Source organism: Oncorhynchus tshawytscha, linkage group LG19 (assembly GCF_018296145.1).
Source record: "Oncorhynchus tshawytscha isolate Ot180627B linkage group LG19, Otsh_v2.0, whole genome shotgun sequence".
In the NCBI taxonomy this organism is placed as follows: Eukaryota; Metazoa; Chordata; class Actinopteri; order Salmoniformes; family Salmonidae; genus Oncorhynchus; species Oncorhynchus tshawytscha.
In genome coordinates this window covers 56,728,877-56,747,160 of record NC_056447.1, presented here as the reverse complement: position 1 = coordinate 56,747,160, position 18,284 = coordinate 56,728,877, and the positions used below count along the sequence as shown (strand labels likewise).

At 39.2% G+C, this 18,284-nt stretch overlaps 2 protein-coding genes across 2 annotated transcripts in view; both read right to left on the bottom strand.

The window, feature by feature from the left end:
- Positions 1-23: 23 nt before the first annotated feature.
- Positions 24-9,901, bottom strand: LOC121838726 (mucin-2-like; the record flags this gene model as incomplete). The annotated part of the gene is made up of 7 exons (XM_042301199.1): positions 9,851-9,901; positions 9,473-9,712; positions 7,184-7,340; positions 6,896-7,024; positions 6,069-6,112; positions 5,282-5,532; positions 24-2,805 (listed from the first exon to the last, which is right to left on the bottom strand). Coding segments are annotated over exons 1-7 (3,654 nt in total), but the record flags the coding sequence as incomplete, so codon positions are not given.
- Positions 9,902-9,966: 65 nt separating this feature from the next.
- LOC112240815 (mucin-5B-like) overlaps positions 9,967-18,284 on the bottom strand; it is a 102,638-nt gene continuing 94,320 nt past the window's right edge. Inside the window, exons 20-21 of the mRNA XM_042301938.1 lie at positions 14,708-14,859; positions 9,967-10,030 (exon numbers count right to left, since the gene is read on the bottom strand). Of these exons, the coding sequence (XP_042157872.1) occupies position 10,030; positions 14,708-14,859 (153 nt within the window). The 3' untranslated portion in view covers positions 9,967-10,029. The remainder of the gene's footprint in view (positions 10,031-14,707; positions 14,860-18,284) is intronic.

Below are 18,284 nucleotides of genomic sequence, written 5' to 3'. Positions count from 1 at the left end.
GGGGTTGTTGTTGGGGTTGTTGTTGGGGTAATGGTAGGGGTTGTTGTTGGGGTAATGGTAGGGGTTGTTGTTGGGGTAATGGTAGGGGTTGTTGTTGGGGTAATGGTAGGGGTTGTTGTTGGGGTAATGGTAGGGGTGGTGGTTGGGTTTGATATAGTAGTTTCTTTTGTCTGTGTTGTCAAGTTTGAGATTTGCTTTTCTGTTGGTTTTGTGTATGGTGGATTTGTGACTACAGTGAAGGCTGTTGTTGTCGTAGATGCTTTGGTGGTTGCTGTTGTTATAACCTCAGAGGTAGTCCTCGTCTGAGTTGTTGTTGTGGTAGTAGTTGGGGTAGTAGTAGGGGTTGTTGTGGGTGTTGTTGATTCTGGACCAGTTGTAATTTCCTCTGTTGTTTCACTTGTTGTTGAATATGTTGTTGTCTTAGATGTTGTTGTGGTTGATGGACTTTCTGTGGTGGTTGTTGTTGTTGTGGTTGTGGTGGTGGGTGTTGTTGATTCTGGACCAGTTGTAACTTCCTCTGTTACTGTTGTTGTTATGGATGGAGTTGTTGACTTAGTTGTGGTTGTTGGACTTTCTGTTGTTGTTGTTGTTGTTGGGGTAGTTGTTGTTTGACTTTCTGTTGTTGTTTGACTTTCTGTTGTTGTTGTTGTTGTTGGGGTAGTTGTTGTTGGACGTTCTGTTGTTGTTTGACTTTCTGTTGTTGTTGTTGTTGTTGGGGAAGTTGTTGTTGTTGGACGTTCTGTTGTTGTTGTTGTTGTTGGGGTAGTTGTTGTTGTTTGACTTTCTGTTGTTGTTGTTGGACGTTCTGTTGTTGTTGTTGTTGTTGTTGGGGTAGTTGTTGTTGTTTGACTTTCTGTTGTTTTTCTTGTTGTTGGGGTAGTTGTTGATGTTATAATGGTTGTTGTGGGCCTTTCTGCGGTGGTAGGTGTCTCATTGCTACAAACATCAACACAACATCTGACTCTGATCTCATAGTTGTAGCATATTGGTGGGATGCCTTGATCCTTGTTGTGGCATATCAGTCCAACTGAGGGATTGCATTCAACATTTTGACCTAGTTCGGCCAAAGGAACATGGATGTTGTCTTTGGCTCTGCATTCTACATCCTTAGGTTGGCTACAAATATCAATACCAGATTTCCTTATATTTTCTATGGTTTCAAAATCTCCTCCTTCTGGTCCAACAGAGGGATAGTATTTGCTAATCCAGTCTGACCATTCACAGACAGTCTTGGTCAGGCAGTGTGGAGTAGTAGTGGGTGAAGTGGGTGTTGGTGAAGTAGGGGTTGTTGTGGGCATAGTGGAATGGGTTGTTGTCAGAGTAATGGTTGTTGTGGTTGTTGTTGGTTCTGGACCAGTTGTAATTTCCTCTGTTGTTTCACTTGTTGTGGAATATTTTGTTGACATAGTTGTTGTTGATGTTGGACTTTCTGTTGTTGTTGTTGTTGTGGTTGTTGGGGTAATGGTTGGGGTTGTCATTTGGGTAGTAGTGGGGGTTGTTGTTGTTGTGGTAGAGGTAGTAGGTGTTGTTGATTCTGGACCTGTCGTAATTTCCTCTGTTGTTTCACTTGTTGGAGAATATGTTGTTTTCTTAGTTGTTGTTGTGGTTGATGGGATTTCTGTGGTTGTTGTTGTTGTTGGTGTAGTGGTTGTTGTGGGAGTTGTTGATTCTGGACCAGTTGTAATTTCCTCTGTTGTTTCAGTTGTTGTGGAATATGTTGTTGTCTTCGATGTTGTTGTGGTTGATGGACTTTCTGTGGTGGTTGTTGTTGTTGTGGTTGTGGTGGTAGGTGTTGTTGATTCTGGACCAGTTGTAACTTCCTCTGTTACTTTTGTTGTTATGGATGGAGTTGTTGACTTAGTTGTGGTTGTTGGAATTTCTGTTGTTGTTGTTGGACGTTCTGTTGTTGTTTGACTTTCTGTTGTTGTTCTTGTTGTTGGGGTAGTTGTTGTTGTTGGACTTTCTGTTGTTGTTCTTGTTGTTGGGGTAGTTGTTGTTGTCGGACTTTCTGTTGTTGTTGTTGTTGTTGGGGTAGTTGTTGTTTTACTTTCTGTTGTTGTTCTTGTTGTTGGGGAAGTTGTTGTTGTTGGACTTTCTGTTGTTGTTGTTGTTGGGGTAGTTGTTGATGTTATAATGGTAGTTGTGTGCCTTTCTGCAGTGGTAGGTGTCTCATTGCTACAAACATCAACACAACATCTGACTCTGATCTCGTAGTTGTAGCATATTGGTGGGATGCCTTGATCCTTGTTGCGGCATATCAGTCCAACTGAGGGATTGCATTCAACATTTTGACCTAGTTCGGCCAAAGGAACATGGATGTTGTCTTTGGCTCTGCATTCTACTTCCTTAGGTTGGCTACAAATATCAATTCCAGATTTCCTTATATTTTCTATGCTTTCAAAATCTCCTCCTTCTGGTCCAACAGAGGGATAGTATTTGCTAATCCAGTCTGACCATTCACAGACTGTCTTGGTCAGGCAGTGTGAAGTAGTAGTGGGTGAAGTGGGTGTTGGTGAAGTAGGGGTTGTTGTGGGCATCGTGGAAGGGGTTGTTGTCAGAGTAATGGTTGTTGTGGTTGTTGTTGGTTCTGGACCAGTTGTAATTTCCTCTGTTGTTTCACTTGTTGTGGTATATTTTGTTGACATAGTTGTTGTTGTTGATGTTGGACTTTCTGTTGTTGTTGTTGTTGTGGTAATGGTAGGGGTTGTCGTTGGGGAAATGGTAGGGGTTGTCGTTGGGGTAATGGTAGGGGTTGTTGTTGGGGTAATGGTAGGGGTTGTTGTTGGGGTAATGGTAGGGGTTGTTGTTGGGGTAATGGTAGGGGTTGTTGTTGGGGTAATGGTAGGGGTTGTTGTTGGGGTAATGGTAGGGGTTGGGGTAATGGTAGGGGTTGTTGTTGGGGTAATGGTAGGGGTTGTTGTTGGGGTAATGGTAGGGGTGGTGGTTGGGTTTGATGTAGTAGTTTCTTTTGTCTGTGTTGTCAAGTTTGAGATTTGCTTTCCTGTTGGTTTTGTGTATGGTGGATTTGTGACTACAGTGAAGGCTGTTGTTGTCGTAGATGCTTTGGTGGTTGCTGTTGTTATAACCTCAGAGGTAGTCCTCGTCTGAGTTGTTGTCGTGGTAGTAGTTGGGATAGTAGTAGGGGTTGTTGTGGGTGTTGTTGATTCTGGACCAGTTGTAATTTCCTCTGTTGTTTCACTTGTTGTTGAATATGTTGTTGTCTTAGATGTTGTTGTGGTTGATGGACTTTCTGTGGTGGTTGTTGTTGTTGTGGTTGTGGTGGTGGGTGTTGTTGATTCTGGACCAGTTGTAACTTCCTCTGTTACTGTTGTTGTTATGGATGGAGTTGTTGACTTAGTTGTGGTTGTTGGACTTTCTGTTGTTGTTTGACTTTCTGTTGTTGTTGTTGTTGTTGGGGTAGTTGTTGTTGGACGTTCTGTTGTTGTTTGACTTTCTGTTGTTGTTGTTGTTGTTGGGGTAGTTCTGTTGTTGTTTGACTTTCTGTTGTTGTTGTTGTAGTGTTGGGGTAGTTGTTTTTGTTCTGTTGTTGTTGTTGGACGTTCTGTTGTTGTTGTTGTTGTTGTTGTTGTTGGGGAAGTTGTTGTTGTTGGACGTTCTGTTGTTGTTGTTGTTGGGGTAGTTGTTGTTGTTTGACTTTCTGTTGTTGTTGTTGGACGTTCTGTTGTTGTTGTTGTTGTTGTTGTTTGACTTTCTGTTGTTTTTCTTGTTGTTGGGGTAGTTGTTGATGTTATAATGGTAGTTGTGTGCCTTTCTGCAGTGGTAGGTGTCTCATTGCTACAAACATCAACACAACATCTGACTCTGATCTCATAGTTGTAGCATATTGGTGGGATGCCTTGATCCTTGTTGTGGCATATCAGTCCAACTGAGGGATTGCATTCAACATTTTGACCTAGTTCGGCCAAAGGAACATGGATGTTGTCTTTGGCTCTGCATTCTACATCCTTAGGTTGGCTACAAATATCAATACCAGATTTCCTTATATTTTCTATGGTTTCAAAATCTCCTCCTTCTGGTCCAACAGAGGGATAGTATTTGCTAATCCAGTCTGACCATTCACAGACAGTCTTGGTCAGGCAGTGTGGAGTAGTAGTGGGTGAAGTGGGTGTTGGTGAAGTAGGGGTTGTTGTGGGCATAGTGGAATGGGTTGTTGTCAGAGTAATGGTTGTTGTGGTTGTTGTTGGTTCTGGACCAGTTGTAATTTCCTCTGTTGTTTCACTTGTTGTGAAATATTTTGTTGACATAGTTGTTGTTGATGTTGGACTTTCTGTTGTTGTTGTTGTTGTGGTTGTTGGGGTAATGGTTGGGGTTGTCATTTGGGTAGTAGTGGGGGTTGTTGTTGTTGTGGTAGAGGTAGTAGGTGTTGTTGATTCTGGACCTGTCGTAATTTCCTCTGTTGTTTCACTTGTTGGAGAATATGTTGTTTTCTTAGTTGTTGTTGTGGTTGATGGGATTTCTGTGGTTGTTGTTGTTGTTGTTGTTGGTGTAGTGGTTGTTGTGGGAGTTGTTGATTCTGGACCAGTTGTAATTTCCTCTGTTGTTTCAGTTGTTGTGGAATATGTTGTTGTCTTAGATGTTGTTGTGGTTGATGGACTTTCTGTGGTGGTTGTTGTTGTTGTGGTTGTGGTGGTAGGTGTTGTTGATTCTGGACCAGTTGTAACTTCCTCTGTTACTTTTGTTGTTATGGATGGAGTCGTTGACTTAGTTGTGGTTGTTGGAATTTCTGTTGTTGTTGTTGGACGTTCTGTTGTTGTTTGACTTTCTGTTGTTGTTCTTGTTGTTGGGGTAGTTGTTGTTGTTGGACTTTCTGTTGTTGTTCTTGTTGTTGGGGTAGTTGTTGTTTTACTTTCTGTTGTTGTTCTTGTTGTTGGGGAAGTTGTTGTTGTTGGACTTTCTGTTGTTGTTGTTGTTGGGGTATTTGTTGATGTTATAATGGTAGTTGTGTGCCTTTCTGCAGTGGTAGGTGTCTCATTGCTACAAACATCAACACAACATCTGACTCTGATCTCGTAGTTGTAGCATATTGGTGGGATGCCTTGATCCTTGTTGCGGCATATCAGTCCAACTGAGGGATTGCATTCAACATTTTGACCTAGTTCGGCCAAAGGAACATAGATGTTGTCTTTGGCTCTGCATTCTACTTCCTTAGGTTGGCTACAAATATCAATACCAGATTTCCTTATATTTTCTATGGTTTCAAAATCTCCTCCTTCTGGTCCAACAGAGGGATAGTATTTGCTAATCCAGTCTGACCATTCACAGACAGTCTTGGTCAGGCAGTGTGGAGTAGTAGTGGGTGAAGTGGGTGTTGGTGAAGTCGGGGTTGTTGTGGGCGTAGTGGAAGGGGTTGTTGTCAGAGTAATGGTTGTTGTGGGGGTAGGGGTAGGGGTAGGGGTTATGGTTGTGGTTGGGGTAGTGGTCGGAGTTGAGAAAACAAATACTGTTGTGGTCGGTGCTTGAGTGAATATCTTTGTTGTTGTAACACTTGGTGTAGTTGTTGGAATTGGGGTGCTGGGACAGGGGTTCATAATCCGGACAATAGTTCCATTCTCTTTGCAGGTGGCAGTAATACAGGTCCCATCACCGTCAGATGTGTGATATATGGTCGCTCCATAAGGGTATGTTCTACCGTCGTAGAAACAATAACAAGCTGCAATAGGATTATGACAAGGAACACAAGTTATTATCATGTAATCATCTTGTCATGTTACCTTCTTGGTAATAATGTAGGCTAATGTTTCAGTTATTATCATGTAATCATCTTGTCATGTTACCTTCTTGGTAATAATGTAGGCTAATGTTTCAGTTATTATCATGTAATCATCTTGCCATGTTACCTTCTTGGTAATAATGTAGGCTAATGTTTCAGTTATTATTATGTAATAATCTTGTCATGTTACCTTCTTGGTAATAATTGGTTTAGTTATTATCATGTAATCATCTTGGTTACCTTCTAATGTTTCAGTTATTATTATGTAATCATCTTGTCATGTTACTTCTTGGTAATAATGGAGGCTGATGTTTCAGTTTGTAGTGGTTTTCCTTACCTTGGACATTATAGCTGCATCTGACCTCAGTTGATGAGCAACGACTTGAAAAAGAAAGAGGGAGGTTACAGTACCTTTCAAAGTTGAATAAAATATTAAGAGCTATTTGCTATGAAGTACAAAACAATGTTATATGTTATATTCACAATAAGGTTTTAACAGGTCAAATCCCAATAAGGTATTAACAGGTCAAATCACAATAAGGTATTAACAGGTCAAATCACAATAAGGTATTAACAGGTCAAATCACATTCTTTGAAAATCAAAATCAATTGAATGGTAGGAAAGCCTCTTTGTAGGTGGACTATTGACATTGCCTTATCTGACCAGAAATACAGGCTACCTTAAGGCTTATACCAACCGTATTAAACCCTATGTAATGTAAATACAGTATCTATGTATTTATCAAAATGTTGATCTGAAAACATACCATGTCTGACAGTTCTCCTTGGAAGGTATAACCTCTCCATCGTTGTAATGAGTTCCATCTCCATCGTAGCAACCACAGTCCTTCTTACTGACACACTTCATGGTACTTTCTTCCAAATAAGGCTGGGCCGAAGGACATTTTGGATAGCAACCTTTAAGATATAAACAGTCAATTTAATCCAGGACACCTGCACAGATTAGATCATCCTCATGGTATCTTGTTCTAACACCAAAGCTGTAATGGATATGATATTTAAATATTTGTATTTAGTTTTCAGTATAGATGAACAAGGGAGGGAGGAGTCATTACATATTTTATACTGTACATTTGTTTAACAACTTGGAATGTAAATTGTCCAAATCAAACTGCCAAGCTGTTATGAAGGGCTCTTAGTTACCTTCCAGTGCAGGGATCTGACTGGAGCATGTTCCTGAGGGATTCTTGCAGGTCTTCATACAGGGGTATCCACACGGATTATAATGCCACTCACACTCACCAATAGGGTTGTAGAAATCACAGAACAGAGCTGGTGAAATTAAAACATGTCACATTTTAACTGAACCAGGGTCCTAAAAGATTGATTGAACAGTTACACATTGAAATCATAAATTGGTATTTTGTCCCGATAGCTAAACAATCCCACCTATCCATCAATCAATTGTCCCACTCAAAGCAAATGACTCACGGCAGATATCTGGTGTTCTCCACTTGATACAAGCCCCTGCCTCGTTACAGGCCTGGGCGTAGGCTGCTACAGCTGTACAGAAACACTCGCAGTCTCCCCCAGTGTCACAGGCACACGAGTCCCTCACACAGGCATCATGGAATGGCGTGGGGTCCACCTTTTAGGTAGATGCATTAAGCCATCATTTATTTATTCAATGCATTGCTCAGCTTGTTGAAGAGACTACAGATGAACTATTGACAATGATTATTATTGGGTTGGATGGCTGACTTTATGTTTTTGTTATCTGTTTAGTACTACTTTTGTTGTTGTCTATTATGATGACTGTGTGGACATTCACACGATTATTGACAAACCAATTTTATTGGAAAGATTTTTCCATAAAACCTGAGTATAAGCTAAGGTTGTAATGGTTGTTGAAACTCTAAGACTATCGATACTGACAGAATAAGAACAAGTCTTTGATACTAATTACTAGTCTGCAGCTAGGAATTCGGTATCATTGAATACGAAGACCGACAACTGCTGACACATCTAATCTATAACGAATGAATGTTACTCTGAACTATCCTTTCTAACCACGGCAGAGAGAGAGAGAGGGCGGACAAACTCTCCAACAGAAACAAACTTTTCAACAGAGATCCTGACAACCCACTGAGCGTAAATATATTAAATATATATATTGATTGCAATCATTCCCGAATGAGTGAGCGTTCAGGTGCAAAGGATTAGCATTTCAATTGTTATAATTATCAACCTTGTAGTGTCTCATCTCAGTCGACCCCCACTTCCTTTTGTCCACCAAGCCGCGATGCCGGTTTAGCCCACTAGGGCACATTACCCTGTCGTTTCCTTGTAACCATATCTACTGTTTGTTATGCATTTCTGTGAATTACTTAGTTTGTAAATAAATTATTTAAGACAATTGATGTAATGATGACTCATAGTGAAGACTGGGTTCCTGCAGATAACCAACAATTTACGACGTTTGGAATGAGACTAACACGAGGTAAAGAATAATTCATTAATTCGAAGACTAATTGATCAGATATAAAAAATATCTGAAAGTTATATTAGGAAAATTACAACTTTGTAATCTGAATATTTTCCTTGGTGCCCCGACTTCCTAGTTAATTACAGTTACATGATTAATCAGTTTAATCGCGTTATAATAATTACAGAGAGATATTTGATAAATAAGTCTTCAGTTTTAATGATGCCAAAGACACGACTCTATGGAAAGGGGAGACTCCTGTGAACAACATGGTGAAGGTAAGCCACACAAACGAATGGAAGTATGGAGGTTGTTTTGTGGTAACTAAAACTAACTAACAATAAGGGGTTAAAAAATATGCCCCCCCCCCCAAAAAAAAAACATGTATTCCTGAGCTTTCTTAAATCTCCTAGATATACGACAGACACTTCAACAGCTTATTCCTTATGATTTATTTTTGACTGTCTTTTTTTGCCATTTATGAATGTGTTGTTAAGGTCTGTAGTAGTAAAGGCCAAATTCAATATTTTAAATGTTTTCTTTCGAAATATATATTTTTGAAACATAAAGGGGTCCTACAATTCAAAATGAAATATCTAAATAATCGATAGTATTACTATTTTAAAACAATTCCATATGTAACCCCCCTCCCCCAACGGTGTAGACTTTTAACAGAAAATTACAATTTTCACCAAATGTAAATACCAATGTAGCCAAGATGCACAAGTCATAGCCTTTGTACAGACAGCTTGTTTTAACCTGCCGACTGCATGTATCTGCTTTACTGTCTATTGAATGTATCTGCTGTACTGTCTATTGAATGTATCTGCTGTACTGTCTATTGAATGTATCTGCTGTACTGTCTATTGAATGTATCTGCTGTACTCTCTATTGAATGTATCTGCTGTACTGTCTATTGAATGTATCTGCTGTACTGTCTATTGAATGTATCTGCTGTAGTCTCTATTGAATGTATCTGCTGTACTGTCTATTGAATGTATCTGCTGTACTCTCTATTGAATGTATCTGCTGTACTCTCTATTGAATGTATCTGCTGTAGTCTCTATTGAATGTATCTGCTGTAGTCTCTATTGAATGTATCTGCTGTAGTCTCTATTGAATGTATCTGCTGTACTCTCTATTGAATGTATAGGCTATGGAAATGCAGGTATTTATACGTGTGCCTATATGTCTTAGTTTATATCAGCTGCACTACGTCGACTTCCTAACAACTTCGGTTGGTATGGCAATAAAGTATTGAATCTACATTGAATAGTATCTGCTGTGTACTGTACCTGTGAGTGGCAGGCTGAGAAAACATTACTGGTGATGATGCTGCAGCGTTTCAGAGACCAGGACTGCCTGTATGATCTTACAGTGCATGGGTTTTTTATGATATCAGCGTTGGGGCAACTGGGTGACACTTTCCAGCTGTTCCCAAACTCCAGAGCTTCAACAACCACTTCCTGGTTTCTGGACGTGAAGTCGTTCTTTCCATTACCGTCGTAGTTACCACACAGACCACACACTTGGCCCTGGAAGGAAATTAAACATTTAAAAATAATAACTTGAAGTAGATAATAAAACATCACATTGTTTTGTAAGCCAATGCAATTGGTAAACAAAGATACAGTGCAATCACTGGTTCAAAATGTCCTATTCTAGTCACTCACCTGGAAGGTAGAGCTGAGTTTGATGAACAGGCTATTCTTCTTGTCCCACATGAGGATCAGGCCATTTCCAGCCTCAACAACAACATAGAGACCGATAGAGTGGACCTGGTATGGTACGTCAACCCCGTTCTCTTGTTTGATCACTTTTACAGATTCATCTGCTAGTCTGATCTCATTGTTCTGAAAGACAGAAACAGAAAGTGTTCATTGATAATGTAATACTAGTAGACAGGTTTACACTGTGGTGGTGCTGGATTTAACACTACCCAGGGTAACACTGTGGTGGTGCTGGATTTAACACTACCCAGGGTAACACTGTGGTGGTGCTGGATTTAACACTACCCAGGGTAACACTGTGGTGGTGCTGGATTTAACACTACCCAGGGTAACACTGTGGTGGTGCTGGGATTTACACTGTGTGGTGCTGGGTTTACCCAGGGTAACACTGTGGTGGTGCTGGGCTTTACACTATCCAGGGTAACACTGTGGTGGTGCTGGATTTAACACTACCCAGGGTAACACTGTGGTGGTGCTGGGCTTTACACTATCCAGGGTAACACTGTGGTGGTGCTGGATTTAACACTACCCAGGGTAACACTGTGGTGGTGCTGGGCTTTACACTATCCAGGGTAACACTGTGGTGGTGCTGGGATTTACACTGTGTGGTGCTGGGTTTTACACTGTGGTGGTGCTGGGTTTTACACTGTGGTGGTGCTGGGTTTTACACTACCCAGGGTAACACTGTGGTGGTGCTGGGCTTTATATTATCCAGGGTTACATTGTGGTGGTGCTGGGTTTTACACTATCCAGGGTTACACTGTGGTGGTGCTGGGTTTTACACTGTGGTGGTGCTGGGTTTTACACTGTGGTGGTGCTGGGTTTTACACTATCCAGGGTTACACTGTGGTGGTGCTGGGTTTTACACCATCCAGGGTTACACTGTGGTGGTGCTGGGTTTTACACTATCCAGGGTTTTACACTGTGGTGATGCTGGGTTTTACACAATCCAGGGTTACACTGTGGTGGTGCTGGGTTTTACACTATCCAGGGTTACACTGTGGTGGTGCTGGGTTTTACACTATCCAGGGTTACACTGTGGTGGTGTTGGGTTTTACACAATCCAGTTTGTACACAGATACAACATGATTTGAAATTCTACTGTCCAAATACATAGCTAACACTAACCCTAATACATAGCTAATCCTAACCCTAATACATAGCTAACCGTAACCCTGATACATAGCTAACCCTAACCCAAATACATAGCTAACCCTAACCCAAATACATAGCTAACCCTAACCCTAATACATTTTAATTTTTTAATTTTTAATTTTACCTAGGCAAGTCAGTTAACTTCTTGGATATAGGGGGCGCTCTTTTAATTTATGGATAAAAAAACGTTCCCATTTTAAACAAGATATTTTGTCACGAAAAGATGCTCGACTATGCATATATTTGACAGCTTTGGAAAGAAAACACTCTGACGTTTCCAAAATTGCAAAGATATTATCTGTGAGTGCCACAGAACTCATGCTACAGGCGAAACCAAGATGAAACTTCAAACAGGAAATGAGCAGAATTTTTGAGGCTCTGTTTTCCATTGTCTCCTTATATGGCTGTGAATGTGCCATGAACGAGCCTAAGCTTTCTGCTGTTTGTCCAAGGTGTCTGCAGCATTGTGACGTATTTGTAGGCATATCATTGGAAGATTGGCCATAAGAGACTACATTTACTAGGGGTCCGCCCGGTGTCCTTTGTCTAAATTGGTGCGTAATCTTCAGCTGCAGGCATTTTCCCATGGGATTCAGAGGAGAAAGCACACTTCCACGAACGATATATCATCGAAGAGATATGTGAAAAACACCTTGAGGATTGATTCTAAACAACGTTTGCCATGTTTTAGTCGATATTATGGAGTTAATTTGGAAAAAAGTTCGGCATTTTGGTGACTGAATTTTCGGGTTTTTTTGGTAGCCAAACGTGATGTACAAAACGGAGCGATTTCTCCTATACAAAGAATATTTTTGGACAAACTGAACATTTGCTATCTAACTGAGAGTCTCCTCATTGAAAACATCCGAAGTTCTTCAAAGGTAAATGATTTTATTTGAATGCTTTTCTTGTTTTTGTGAAAATGTTGCCCGCTGAATGCTAACGCCAAATGCTACGCTAGCTATCAATACTGTTACACAAATGCTTGTTTTTCTATGGTTGAAAAGCATATTTTGAAAATCTGAGATGACAGTGTTGTTAACAAAAGGCTAAGCTTGAGAGCTAGCACATTTATTTCATTTCATTTGCGATTTTCATGAATAGTTAACGTTGTGTTATGCTAATGAGCTTGCGAATGGAATTACACTCCTGGATACAGTTTTTTTTCGTAGCTAAACGTGATGAACAAAACGGAGCGATTTCTCCTAAACAAATAATCTTTCAGGAAAAACTGAACATTTGCTATCTAACTGAGAGTCTCCTCATTGAAAGCATCCGAAGTTCTTCAAAGGTAAATGATTTTATTTGAATGCTTTTCATGTTTTAGTGAAAATGTTGCCTGCTGAATGCTAACGCTAAATGCTACGCTAGCTATCAATACTGTTACACAAATGCTTGTTTTGCTTTGGTTGAGAAGCATATTTTGAAAATCTGAGATGACAGTGTTGTTAACAAAAGGCTAAGCTTGAGAGCTAGCATATTTATTTCATTTCATTTGCGATTTTCATGAATAGTTAACATTGCGTTATGGTAATGGAATTGAGGCTGTAGTCACGATCCCGGATCCGGGATGGCTCGACGCAAGAAGTTAAGAACAAATTCTTATTTTCAATGACGGCCTAGGAACAGTGGGTTAACTGCCTGTTCAGGGGCAGAACGACAGATTTGTACCTTGTCAGCTCGGGGGTTTGAACTTGCAACCTTCCAGTTACTAGTCCAACGCTCTAACCACTAGGCTACCCTGCCGCCCCGTAACCCTAATACATAGCTAACCATAACCCTAATACATAGCTAACCCTAACCCTAATACATAGCTAACCCTAACCAAAATCCATAGCTAACCCTAACCCAAATCCATAGCTAACCCTAACCCAAATACATAGCTAACCCTAACCCAAATCCATAGCTAAACCTAACCCAAATCCATAGCTAACCCTAACTCAAATACATAGCTAACCCTAAACCTAATACATAGCTAACCCTAACCCAAATACATAGCTAACCCTAAACCTAATACATAGCTAACCCTAACCCAAATACATATCTAACACTAACCCAAGTACATAGCTAACCCTAAACCAAATACATAGCTAACCCTAAACCAAATACATAGCTAACCCTAACAATAAACCTAATACATAGCTAACCCTAACCCTAATACATAGCTAATCCTAACACATAGCTAACCCTAACCCTAATACATAGCTAATCCTAACCCTAATACATAGCTAACCCTAACCCAAATGCATAGCTAACAAAAACCCTAATACATAGCTAACCCTAACCCAAATACATTGCTAACCCTAACCCTAATACATAGCTAATCCTAACCCTAATACATAGATAACCCTATCCCAAATACATAGGGGTGATTTTTTATTTACATTTTAGTTAACTGTTATTTTACCAGGTAAGTTGACTGAGAACACATTCTCATTTGCAGCAACAACCTGGAGAATAGTTACAGGGGAGAGGAGGGGGATGAATGAGCCAATTGTAAACTGGGGATTATTAGGTGACCGTGATAGTATGAGGGCCAGATTGGGAATTTAGCCAGGACACCAGGGTTAACACCCCTACTCTTACGATAAATTCCATGGGATCTTTAATGACCTCAGAGAGTCAGGAAACCCGTTTAACGTCCCATCCAAAAGACAGCACCCTACACAGTGTCCATTGGGATTAGGATTTTTTTTTTTAGACCAGAAGGAAGAGTGCCTCCTACTGGCCCTCCAACACCACTTCCAGCAGCATTTAGTCTCCCATCCAGGAACTGACCAGGACCAACACTGCTTAGCTTCAGACGCAAGCCAGCAGTGGTATGCAGGGTGGTTGCTGCTGACCAGGACCAACCCTGCTTAGCTTCAGAAGCAAGCCAGCAGTGGTATGCAGGGTGGTATGCTGCTGGCAGATTTTTGTGCTGCTATCAAATCTGCCCGACAATAATTCTAAGCAGACACTCCGTCAGACATACCTGTCAATCTAGTATGCTAACAAAACACATGGAGAGGACGAGATAAGTGCATCCAGAGTTCAGCATGCAATTACACTCACAGTCACCGGGGTCGACATTGAGTCAAATGTCCAGACTTGTCTATCGTACCTTTAATGCATGTCTGAAGCCATTTATGAACAGTAGTTCCTACCCCCAAGAAGAGCTTGATGGCCTTGGAACAGGTGGTGCCGGTGGTTCCACAGGGAATGTTCTCTGTGATCACTCTAAAGGTACCGTTTGGATTGTTGCTGCAGTAGTCCTGCAGGATGTTTTCAAATTCACAATCAGAAAACCTCTTAGTTATTATCATTACCTCATCTTAAACATAATTAGAAAATATGTGCATCATACATAAAGTAGGGGATTTAATAAAAATACAAAGAAAATCATGAATGCAAATGATTATTGCCCTACCTGAGTAAGAATGTATTCACAATCTCCATTGAAAGTGAACCTTTTCTCATCAAAAGTGATGTAATGCCCATCTCCATATATGGCACACATCCCATCACACTGCTTTTTGGTACACTGCCATTTTCTGCCTTCACAAGTGCTACAATGATGCAAACATAATCACATGGGAAGATTTTAGAGGGAAGCATTTGACATATCCAAAGAAGAAGAAGAAGAGGGATAGAAGTTGATTTTACCAGGTATTGCAGTCTACTTTGAGCACATGTCCAGGTTGGTAGTAGACTCCATTGTGAGAACAGGGACATAGGTCTTCCTTGATGCATCCTCCGTTTCCATCAGACAGCAGACCATCAGGACATACACAGCCTGACACACACTCTGCACTGATCTATAACACAATGAATCAGGGAAGGACTGACATCAATTTAAGTTGGACTTTATGTGCCTGAATGTCCCTCCTCCCACCAGGGTATAAGATGTGGACATTATGTGCCTGAATGTCCCTCCACCCTCCAGGGTATATGATGTGGACATTATGTGCCTGAATGTCCCTCCACCCTCCAGTGTATAAGATGTGGACATTATGTGCCTGAATGTCCCTCCACCCTCCAGGGTATAAGATGTGGACATTATGTGCCTGAATGTCCCTCCACCCTCCAGTGTATAAGTCCCTCCACCCTCCAGTGTATAAGATGTGGACATTATGTGCCTGAATGTCCCTCCACCCTCCAGTGTATAAGATGTGGACATTATGTGCCTGAATGTCCCTCCACCCTCCAGTGTATAAGATGTGGACATTATGTGCCATTAAGATGTGCATTATGTGCCTGAATGTCCCTCCACCCTCCAGTGTATAAGATGTGGACATTATGTGCCTGAATGTCCCTCCACCCTCCAGTGTATAAGATGTGCCTGAATGTCCCTCCACCCTCCAGTGTATAAGATGTGGACATTATGTGCCTGAATGTCCCTCCACCCTCCAGGGTATAAGATGTGGACATTATGTGCCTGAATGTCCCTCCACCCTCCAGTGTATAAGATGTGGACATTATGTGCCTGAATGTCCCTCCACCCTCCAGGGTATAAGATGTGGACATTATGTGCCTGAATGTCCCTCCACCCTCCAGGGTATAAGATGTGGACATTATGTGCCTGAATGTCCCTCCACCCTCCAGGGTATAAGATGTGGACATTATGTGCCTGAATGTCCCTCCACCCTCCAGTGTATAAGATGTGGACATTATGTGCCTGGATGTCCCTCCAACCTCCAGGGTATAAGATGTGGACATTATGTGCCTGAATGTCCCTCCACCCTCCAGGGTATAAGATGGGGACATTATTTGTCAAATGGATCAATTGATCAAGTGTTTGAAAAGACACAAGGATGACTTTTAAAGATGATCTCCTTGATGTTCATGGAGATCAGGTTCTCTGTAAACATTACAGTCTGCTCAAACAGAAACCCTCTAAAAAGTAAATCTCATCGGAGGATATCGTTTGGGATCCTGGGCCTAGCTTTGTCCAAGGTAATAAATCATTTGATCAATCTGTCACTGTGTTAACATAACATTGTCCTTGTATGTTTTTATTCAAATGTGTTGCAATATATGTTTTTATTAATGTGTTGTAAGGCATGTTTTTATTAATGTGTTGTAAGGCATGTTATATTAATGTGTTGTAAGGCATGTTTTATTAACGTGTTGTAAGGCATGTTTTTATTAATGTGTTGTAAGGCATGTTTTATTAACGTGTTGTAAGGCATGTTTTATTAACGTGTTGTAAGGCATGTTTTATTAACGTGTTGTAAGACATGTTTTATTAACGTGTTGTAAGACATGTTTTTTAACGTGTTGTAAGACATGTTTTTATTAATGTGTTGTAAGGCATGTTTTTATTAATGTGTTGTAAGACATGTTTTTATTAATGTGTTGTAAGGCATGTTTTTATCAACGTGTTGTAAGGCATGTTTTTATTAATGTGTTGTAAGGCATGTTTTTATTAATGTGTTGTAAGACATGTTTTATTAACGTGTTGTAAGACATGTTTTTATTAACGTGTTGTAAGGCATGTTTTTATTAACGTGTTGTAAGACATGTTTTTATTAACGTGTTGTAAGACATGTTTTTATTAACGTGTTGTAAGACATGTTTTTATTAACGTGTTGTAAGACATGTTTTTATTAACGTGTTGTAAGGCATGTTTTTATTAACGTGTTGTAAGACATGTTTTTATTAACGTGTTGTAAGACATGTTTTTATTAACGTGTTGTAAGACATGTTTTTATTAATGTGTTGTAAGACATGTTTTTATTAATGTGTTGTAAGACATGTTTTTATTAATGTGTTGTAAGGCATGTTTTTTTATTAATGTGTTGTTGTAAGACATGTTTTTATTTGTGTTGTAAGACATGTTTTTTTATTAACATGTTTTTATTAACTTGTTGTAAGGCATGTTTTTATTAACGTGTTGTAAGACATGTTTTTATTAACGTGTTGTAAGACATGTTTTTATTAACGTGTTGTAAGGCATGTTTTTCTTAACGTGTTGTAAGACAAATTTTTATTAACATGTTGTAAGGCATGTTTTATTAATGTGTTGTAAGACATGTTTTATTAACGTGTTGTAAGACATGTTTTTATTAATGTGTTGTAAGGCATGTTTTTATTAACGTGTTGTAAGGCATGTTTTATTAACGTGTTGTAAGACATGTTTTTATTAATGTGTTGTAAGGAATGTTTTTATTAACGTGTTGTAAGGCATGTTTTTATTAACGTGTTGTAAGTCATGTTTTTATTAATGTGTTGTAAGACATGTTTTTATTAATGTGTTGTAAGACATGTTTTTATTAATGTGTTGTAAGGCATGTTTTTATTAATGTGTTGTAAAACATGTTTTTATTAATGTGTTGTAAGGCATGTTTTTATCAACTTGTTGTAAGGCATGTTTTTATTAATGTGTTGTAAGGCATGTTTTATTAATGTGTTGTAAGACATGTTTTTATTAACTTGCTGTTAGACATGTTTTTATTAACTTGTTGTAAGTTGCAAGACATGTTTAAGACATTAACGTGTTGTAAGACATGTTTTTATTAACGTGTTGTAAGACATGTTTTTATTAACGTGTTGTAAGGCATGTTTTTATTAACGTGTTGTAAGACATGTTTTTATTAACGTGTTGTAAGACATGTTTTTATTAATGTGTTGTAAGACATGTTTTTTATTAACGTGTTGTAAGGCATGTTAAGGCATGTTTTTTTATTAATGTGTTGTAAGACATGTTTTTATTTTTTATTAATGTGTTGTAAGGCATGTTTTTATTAATGTGTTGTAAGACATGTTTTTATTAATGACATGTTGTAAGACATGTTTTTATTAATGTGTTGTAAGACATGTTTTTATTAATGTGTTGTAAGGCATGTTTTTATTAATGTGTTGTAAGGCATGTTTTTATTAATGTGTTGTAAGGCATGTTTTTATTAATGTGTTGTAAGACATGTTTTTATTAACGTGTTGTAAGACATGTTTTTATTAACGTGTTGTAAGACATGTTTTTTTATTAACGTGTTGTAAGACATGTTTTATTAACGTGTTGTAAGACATGTTTTTATTAACGTGTTGTAAGACATGTTTTATTAATGTGTTGTAAGGCATGTTTTATTAATGTGTTGTAAGACATGTTTTTATTAATGTGTTGTAAGGCATGTTTTTATTAATGTGTTGTAAGACATGTTTTTATTAATGTGTTGTAAGACATGTTTTTATTAACGTGTTGTAAGACATGTTTTTATTAATGTGTTGTAAGACATGTCCCATT